The following is a 9,772-nucleotide window of genomic DNA, read 5'->3' on the forward strand; positions in this document are numbered from 1 at the left end:
GAGAGCTGGACTGCAAAGCAAAGTGTCCCTGGTTTGATTCCCAGCCAGAGCACATGCCTGGGTTGCAGGCCAGGTCCCCAGTAGGGGGCATGTGAGAGGCAACCACATAATGATGTTTTTCTCAGTCTCTTCTCCCTCCCCCTCTTTCTAAAAATAAATAAATGAAATCTTAAAAAAAAAATAAAATAAGATACTTAAAAAAAAGAAAAAATCCTAATAAGATTCATAGAAGACCCTCAAAGTGGCAGAACCACCAGCAGCTTGAACTGTAAGACAGTAGAAATTGAAAAGGAGCCTTTCAATCCCCAAACTTCTCAGACATGAAGCCAGCTGAGACTACTCAGCTACAAACACAGACTTGCTTTCACAAAAAATGAAGGATGATAGTTCAGTGAGCAGAGCCAGGATCTCAGAGGTGGAGCCAAAAGCCACAGAGAATTGTTCCCAGGACTTGAATCCTAATCAAAGGATTACCAACAAATACCCTAGTGGATTTCAAAATTTTTACTTTTCAATGACTCTTATTTGCCTGCCTTGTCCCTCCCATTTTTCCCATGTTGTTTATCTTATACCTGTCCTGGCATTGTATGTGTGCATGTAGAAGCCAGATGTAACTTGTAGGTTTAGCTCACTAGTTTTATGATTGAGAGGAATTATATTGGAGAGACTCTATGTAAGGAATCACACCAGATGAGCTTTCATCCATACCTGTACATGATTTAGATCAGGTAATTATGCACCTTGAGCTGATACTATAATGGGATGTGACTTTCAGGGGTCTTGGGAGGGGGTGAGTAAATTTTGCATGTAAGGTGAACATGTGTCAGTAAGGGCTGGCAGGCAGACTATGATAGCCCGTCTTCAAGATGGCCCCTCCTGGTACTAATGCCTTTGTATAGTTCACTCCCACACTTAATAGAGCTGACCTGTATAACTAACTAATAGGCTATTGCAGAAATTAGAGTATGTCACTTCCACAAAGTATAAGATATGAAATGTTTATTGATTTAAAATGCTAAAATTTGGGATAATTTGTTGTGTGTCAATAGATAATATAATTAATTTATTTAAATTTCATTATGAACTCATGGATTAAGTATATTGGATAGACTTTATTAAATCAAATATGATTGTTAAATATTTAAGGGTAGCTACTAATAGAGAGGAATCAGTAGAAGGGAAAATATGTGCAGTGAAAAGCAGAGAAAACTTATCCAAAAGGAATCAGGAACAAGGTCAGAGAGTGAGAGAGGAAAGCAAATTGGAATAATTATGACAAATGGAAAAATCAAAATGAGATGTAAAAATGAATTTAATGTACCAGAAAGCCCTCAAAATTATAAAAAAACTAGGCAGAGAAAGATGAACAAGAAGGAGGAGGAGGAAGAGGGAAAGGAGATGAAAAAAGAAAAGAAAAAAAAGGTGGCCCTTCCAAAATAAGTCCATGTCCTAATACCCAGACTCTGTGAATGTTACCTGATGAAGAAAAAGAGCCCTGGCTCAATGGATTGAGCGTCAGACTGGGTAGCAAAGGGTCACCAGTTTGATTCCTAGTCAGGGCACATGCCTGGGTTGCAGGCCAGGTCCCCAGCAGGGGGCGTGTGAGAGGCAGCCACACATTGATGTTTCTCTCCCTTTCTCCTTCCTTTCCTCTCTTTCTAAAAAATTTTTTTTAAAAGGAAAGAAAAATAATCTTTGCAAACGTAATTAAATTAAAAATCTTGAGATGGGATCATCTGAATTACCCAGGTATGCCCCAAATGCAGTAAGAGAGAAAAGAGAAGGCACACACACAGAGGAGAGGCCATGTGAAGACAGAGAAAGAATGAAATGATGTTGCCACAAGCCAAGAATACCTGGAGCCATAAGAAGCTGGAAGAGGCGAGAGAGGATTCGTTTTCTCCTAGAGCCTTTGGAGGGGCTATGGCCCTAAAGACACCCTGTCTTTGAACCTGTTGCTTCCAGAAATAAGTTTCTATGAAGAAATAAATTTCTGACTTAAAAGTCACCAATAATAAAAATTTTTAAATAAAAATGATATATACACACAAAAAAGCCAACCCCCTAAGTCTTACCTATATAAAAAGTAATACTCTGATTAGTTAAAAGAGAAAATTCCAGATATATGCTGTTTACAAAAGCCACACCTGAAACTTTGAGTGTTGGTTCCCAAAAGGAGCTTAATGTGAAGCAAGTTAACAGACACAAAGGACACAAATTCCTTTACTGTAATACATAAAAGACATGAAAAATTAACTGCATAAAGATAGTGGCTGCATAGAGAAGAAGACACAGCAGCACTTTATCAATGTAACAATTATCCCTGTTCAGATCTCCACAGTCGTTCAGTCTCCTATTATATCATCTGACTGGGATGAGGATCCCCTTCCATCCTTTTCAAAGTTGCCATTCATGAGGTTTGTTTGATTTCTGCCTAGCCTATGCCAGCTCTTCTGCTAAGGCCCCTGAATTTTTACTGTGTGACAAGATAGATCTGAAGTCAATATTTCAGGCATATCATTATCTTAGACCACCTAGATTTCAGGTTTGGTTGGGGAAGTTTTGCAAACACAATGGCACAGAAAAGTTGAAAATAAAGGGGTTAACAGTAAAGAGATGGAAAAGAAACACCATGCTAGAAATAATAAAAATAGAGCTGTAGTGATAATATTAATATTGGAAAATATATTTCAGAACAAAAAAATATTAGCAGGCATCAAGAAGGTCATTTTATAATGATAAGTGGGTAAACTTATCAAAGAGGATTGACAAGAAAAAAATTCTGAGATGTTTAAAGTAAAATTACAGTGGCAGAAGAAAGATACAAAACAGCCCGTTAATAGCTGTGGACCAGCTCTAACGAAAGACTGCTCATAGCCCTGTATCCCTGTTAAATTTAGGATTAATTTCCAGGTGGCTATTTCTGTGATTATCCACACAAAAAAAGAATAGCTGGGTGCTGTCAAACCCCAGAAGCCTTCGCTTCTTATTTGCTTATGAGTTTTTGGGACACTGTTGTGCCCTTCCCAGAACTAGCTCCTCTTCACCTTCTCCCATCCCCGTTGTCTATAGCTAATGCAAATTCTTTCAGAACAGCTTACATCTTTCTCCCCACTACTTGATGTATAAAAACACTTGCAAAAATCCTGGATGTTGAACAACATCTTTCCTATTTAGCCATGTTGTGGGTGGTTTAGACTCCATGCCCCAAGACTGGTCTCCTTCTCTTGCTAGGAATGGCTTAATAACCCCTCCCCCCCCTTTTTTTTTTTTCAGAAGACTTTCAGTCATGGAAGTTAAAAATTTTTGTTTAACAGGACATAACAACCTTAAATGTTTATGTACCTAATAACAGAACTTCAAAATATATGAAGCAAAAGCTGAAGAACTGCAAGGAGAAATAAATAATTTACAACTATAGTTAGATATTCAGTACACTTCCCTTTCAATGCTTGATAGAACAAGTAGGTAGAACATTAGAAAGGATAGAGTAGACAGCTGTGAACAACATGATCAAGCAACTTGATCTAATTGACAATTATAGACGACTCCGTGTGAAAACAGCAGACTATACATTCTTTTCAAGTGGACAAGGAACATTCACCAAGCTAGACAGTATTCTGGGCCATGAAACAAGTTTCAAAAACTTCAAAAGCTTTCAAATTATACAAAGCATGTTCTCTGACCACATGCCATTAAATTAGAGGTCAGTAACAGAGCAATCTCTAGACAAATATCCCAAATATTTGGAAACGAAATCACGTACCTCTAATTTTACAATGATGTTGATGGGTGGGTGGGGGGGTCTCAGCTATAATCTAGGTGACAGCCTAAATTGGCTAACTGGCCTAGAAGAAAGAAAAACTCTAAAAACTTGGTTTTTCAGTGTAGAGAGTTAAGTTTGGAGTTAAGGAAGAGCCAGTCCTTTGGGGCTAATGATCAGCAAAATGGCAAGGATCTGGTGTGGATCCATTCCTTTCACTCCCAATCTCCCAGTCCCTGATTCCCAGGAGCAGAGACTCTTGGAAATGCTAATAATTTTGCAAACACATCAATGGGCCTACATGGGACCAGTTATTCTGACTTCCTTGCCTGCTTCCTAAACCCTCATCAATGAGTCATCCTCCCCATTGGTGAGCTGTTGGGCTGCCCACGGGAAAAGATGGCTCTGGCACGTCTCTTGCCAGAGGGGGATCCTTTGTAAGGACCTTGCTGGAGGCACTGCCTCACTGCCCTCACCGTGTGAGAGGTTAAAGTTAGTCTGATCCCCAGACTTTGTCTTTACCATTTTTCTACTGAGGGATTGTGTTCTGACCCCCAGAGCAATAGCTCCACCATCAAGTAATGTGCTGTGCTGAAATTAAGTGGCTTGCTTAAGAATATCTCAAGCAACTTTGAAGGAGGAAATTCTCTGGTGTTTGATGTGTTTATCAGCAGGTAATACTCAGGCTCTGGGAATTGTTAACTACTGATACATATTCTGGAAGGAAGAGAATGTCCAGGACAACTATGCTACCCACAGGCTGTTTTTTCCAGGACGTGAATAATTTTAACAAGTTTTTATAACAGACATTTACATGAGGCTCAGGAAGATATGGTTGCAGGGGTGTCCAACCTTTTGGCATCTCTGGGCCACACTGGAAGAAGAAGAATTGTCTTGGGCCACACATTAAATACACAAACACTAATGAAAATTGATGAGCAAAAAAAAAAGGTTTTAAGTAAATTTACGATTTTGTGTTGGGCCACATTCATAGCCATCCTGGGCTGCATGTGTCCTGTGGGCCACAGGCTGTACACTTCTGAGCCTCACCGAGAAACTGTAGTGTCCCTCAAAGTGTGGGTCAGAGACCACCTGCTTCAGAATCACTAGATTTGGGGGCCCAGCTATACATTTATGGCAATAAATAGGTCTAGTTTCTTCTTCAGTGAACCTTAGACAAGGCACTTTAATGTCCATTTGGGATCATTGTTGCTTATTTGGGATCATTGTTGCTCAGAGACCCTGGCTTCCTCTTCACTGTCTGTTCTCCCACTCTGCTATCCCAGGAAGGAGGCAAAGAGACAGATGTAAATAAAATTTACTCTTCCCTCATCTACAGGTCACTTATGTTGTATTTTTTATTTTAGAGGGGAAGGGAGGGAGAAAGAGAGGGAGATAAACATTGATGTGAGTGAGAAACATTGATTGGTTGCCTTCCTTGCCTTCCTTACATGCCCCAACCAGATAGGACCTGCAACCCAGGCATATGCCCTGACTGGGAATCTAACTGGTGACCTTTCAATTTGTGGGAAGATACCCAACCAACTGAGCCACACCAGCCCAGACAATCACCCTTATTTTTTTTTTCTTAGTTTTTATTCGCAGGTACAAACTGCAGCCAACAGAAATAGCAGTTATTCCAGAATCCTTTTAAAAAATTGTCAGAATGTCAATTTCTCCACAGTTTCTTGCTTGACTAATTTTATATTCTGAATAATTTTTAATTTAGTGAAGATTGGAGAAGAGTGATGAGAGAAAAAAGGGGAGGGAAAGGGAGAGATTGAATTTAAAGCAAGTAATATGTCTGGAGGATGTGATCAGTTATCCACTGTATTACCCACCACCCTACACTGTCCCATCTCACCTCCTCACCTCATCTACCCTACCTTGAGCAGTGGCGGCATGTTTTGTTTCTCTGCTTTTGTCCCCTCTTTTAATTTACAGAAATATTTGCAGACCCATTACCCACACCGAAGCAATCTATTGAGGAAAGAAGATGGGAAACTGGGTCTCAAGAAGTTTTACTCCACTCTTAACCATTTCTCAACTTCCTTGAATTTCCTGTAAATTATTCCATATTGGAATTTTTACAGTAATTTCTCTGAAGTCCTTATAATTTGCCGTGAAGCTGAATTGGCTGTTGACACCAATGAGGCCAGTGGCATTTGCAACCCAAATCTAGAGCTGCCATATCACTGCAATAATGGGGTTTATGATAAATTAACAGCTGTTAGGTTAAGAATGACTGAATGTTACATCTCAGAGACATCAAATACATCAGAGTTATGCTCCATATGCTCTAAAAGAAGTTACCAATGCCCTGTGTCCAAATTTGCACTCATATTTAGAGTGTTTCTATTTTATCAGGGCATATCACCTCTCTGGGCATTACAATGCTTTATTTCTTGTCACCATTCACAGGGTTCTATCAGGCCACAGTGCCTTCGTTACCTACTTGACAGCTAAAATTAGTTATCTGTATGTCTAGCTCTTTCCCTGCACTGGTCATTTGCTGATTCTAGAAAATCCACCAGTGGGACTATCATCTTTGTTCAATACACCTCTTTCTTCTCTGGAATCCTCCCAACATCTTTCACAGTTGTGTTATTTACTCTCATGAGGGCAGGAGGAGAGGGCTCACGAGTGTCCTTTTCCATCCCAACCCAGTCACATCTGCTGAATTCAAAGTCTTCACAATTGGGGGTCTTCACCAAAGAGCATAGAGTACTTACCCAATTCTAGAACCCAGGGGGAATTCAGGACCATGGGTGGCAGAGTAGCCAATAGAACAGAGGAGAGTGTGGTATTTAGGTGATGCAGTTACAACCTTGTTCATTCTCTGAAAAAAACGGGCACTTTTATAAAGCCCCAGTCCTGGGGTGGGGCTATTTCTTCTCCACAATTGCCCTCGAGTTCAGTGTGATTCTAGTTACTGGAAATGACTGTGCCTTTATGAAGAAAGGTGGCTAATGCTCTTGAGTGCAGGGTCTCAGTTTGCTCCTTATCTCATCCCCATCTCTCTACATCCCCAGCCCTCATCACCTTTAGAACCTACAATAGTGCTTGGCTTATGCCAAGTTCACAGAGGCAGTTTTATCACTGAGCTAATGAACCACGCTCAATTCCTCTAGAACCTTCTGAATTTCTGTTTAGTCACTCTTGCTTAGTACCTGTGTCTCTGTCCATATTATTTGGTCATAGGTTGCTTGCCTAATTTTGTTGTTTCATTTTATTGATTATGTTTAGTTATGTGTTATTAGGTCTATCCCCCCAACAAGAATAATCAAAGCTGACATTCTTTGAAATTTTTCCATGTGACAGGCTTTGTTTAAGTGCTTTACATAGATTAGCTCATTGAATTTTTACAACAATGTTTTGAGATTAAAGCTATTGTCCCTATTTTATAGATGAGAAAACTGAAACTCAGAAAGGTCAAATAACATTCCCAAGATAACACAGATAGTTTGTGGAGAGGTCCTGCCTTGGAACCTTGGCAGTCTGACACCAGAGCCTGTGTGTTTAAACATGAAATATACCATTTCAAAAATACAAGCTTCCTGAAGTCAAGACACTCATGAATTCCTGACGGCAGAACACGGAGCTAAGCATATGGAAGGCTGTCAATATGTATTTGGTAAATGATTGTTTCATTATTTAGAACTTTTTAAGATCCCTGAGGGACTAAATTGTGTATATTTCTTTTATATTTTCCATTGCTGCTCAAGTAATGCTTCCTAACTAATCTGCTCTATGACAGAGTTCCATCTACAAAACCAGACTTCCTCAGTAAGACCAATCTTCAGAAGGCTGTCTGCAGGGCAAAACTAAACCCAGGGACACTCCTTGGGTGTGCCACCTCATTTCTGGTGGTGTTCACTTTCCACACCCCAGAGCACTTGAGAAAGATGGAAGGGGCAAACCTGAGCCAAGGGACTGAGTTTGAGCTCTTGGGTCTCACCAGTGACCCCCAGCTGCAGACACTGCTATTCTTGGTGTTCCTGGGCATGTACATCATCATTCTGTTGGGGAATCTGATCATGTTTCTCCTGATCCACGTGAATGCCACCCTGAATACACCCATGTACACCCTCCTAAAAAGCTTGTCCTTCTTGGATTTCTGCTACTCCTCCACAGTTGTCCCTCAGACACTGGTGAACTTCTTGGCCAAAAGGAAGGTGATCTCCTATCTTGGCTGCATGGCTCAGCTATTCTTCTATGCGGGTTTCGCCACCAGTGAGTGCTATCGCATTGCTGCCATGGCCTACGACTGCTGTGCTGCTATTTGTAATCCCCTGCTCTACACTGTCACCATGTCTCCTGAAGTCAGTGCCTCTCTGACTGTAGGCTCCTATAGCGCAGGATTCCTCAATTCTCTTATCTACACCAGCTGTATCTTCAGTTTGAAATTCTGTGGTGCTCATGTGGTCACTCATTTCTTCTGTGATGGACCACCCTTCCTGTCTCTGTCTTGTGTGGGCACCTTGCTGGTTCTTTATTTTTTCTAGTTTCAAACTTTTGAGCTGCATCCTCACTATTTTGGTTTCCTGCCTCTTAATTCTCATCACTATCCTGAGAATGAACTCAACCCAGGGCAGGTTCAAGGCCTTTTCCACCTGTGCTTCCCACCTCACTGTTGTGTGCCTCCTCTATGGCTCAACACTTTTTATGTAGCTGCGCCCCAGGTCCAGCTACTCCCTGGCCCAAGACCTAAGAGTTGCAGTGATCTACACAGTGGTGATCCCAATGCTGGACCCCTTTATCTACTCTTTGAGAAACAAGGATGTGAAGGAAGCTTTAAAGAAGGTTTGGGGCAGGAAAATAATGGAATGATCTTCTCAACTCATTACCACATATCTTTAGGAAGCTGAGGGCACTTTATCTTTTGTGGTACTAATCTGAGCACATTCCTATGCTCACCCAGTGAATAGTGGGTATGCTCTCTGGTCTGCAGGTGTTTCTGCATCAACTTGCTGGCCTGCCATAGAAAGAGTTGGTGGTGTCATAGAGACTAGAAAGAAGTGAAAAGGGAGTGTCTGCTTGTTGCATAATTGAACCCCTTGACAAGATTTAGTCATGCCTTTGTTCAGATGATTCATTCATATCTCCATGTTGATGAATATTTTGCTCCATTATTAAAAACTGACCTTTATATTCTTCATAAGAAAGTTTCCTCTTAACTAATTTGAATATCTTGGCTGCTTGGGGGAATCCTCCCCATTCTTTACAACCTTTTCTTCGTAAAAAATGACTCCTTGGCATAACATTTTTTTAAAATTCTTGAATTATTTGAATGATACTGTAACAACAACTTCAAAAGTTCACATGATGTTTGTCTTTGTTGACGTTTTCCCTGACCAAATAGCCACTTGGTTTCTTTCAAACGGTATAAACTTGGGCAAATTACTTAGCTTTTCTGAGTCACAGATGTCTCGTCTGTTAATTGCTGTGAGTTTTAAATCATTCAATTAGATATTACAGGTAAATCACTCAGCATATAATAGTCATTCATATATTCCCTTGTCTTTTCCTTTATACCAGGGCCCCTAAGTTCTCACTAAGTGAGAAAGAGGACATGTTCTGCTTTTTCAAAGTCTTGTTTTTCCTGCTAGTATTCTGTTTTGGTAATTTCTAAGTTGTGATCAAATTAAACTAAACGTTTTTAAATAAGAAGAATCAGGTAGAGGAAACTCAATCCTGAATAATATTCCTGGGCTCTCTGTCCTCATTGATAAACTTGAGGAAAATAAAGCAGGCATGCTTGGCTAGTCCCCTCACAAGGGGAGACCTGCCCTGGCTTTGTGAATCCATGTCTCAGTCACCAAAGTCTACCTAACTCTGGAGTTTAGTTTCATAAAGATCATTTCCCCACAGATACAATCCATGTGCTTTATTTAGTCTTTAACAGTAACACAAGTGATATTTTGCTTTCTATCTGATTATATTTTATCCTTGTTCTAAATTGTTCAGAATCAGGAGGGAAAGAATGGTGCACCCAGGAAATACTCCTGA

The 9,772-nt window shown here is 40.3% G+C and overlaps 1 protein-coding gene across 1 annotated transcript; it reads left to right on the forward strand.

Moving 5' to 3' along the window:
- The first annotated feature begins 7,513 nt into the window (after positions 1-7,513).
- OR5AU1 (olfactory receptor family 5 subfamily AU member 1) lies at positions 7,514-8,593 on the forward strand. Its single transcript, XM_024567536.2, is given in 2 exon segments — positions 7,514-8,249; positions 8,251-8,593. Coding segments are annotated over 2 exon segments (924 nt in total). The 5' UTR covers positions 7,514-7,668.
- The last annotated feature ends 1,179 nt before the right edge of the window (positions 8,594-9,772 follow it).

This window comes from Desmodus rotundus, chromosome 7, assembly GCF_022682495.2.
Source record: "Desmodus rotundus isolate HL8 chromosome 7, HLdesRot8A.1, whole genome shotgun sequence".
In the NCBI taxonomy this organism is placed as follows: domain Eukaryota; kingdom Metazoa; phylum Chordata; class Mammalia; order Chiroptera; family Phyllostomidae; genus Desmodus; species Desmodus rotundus.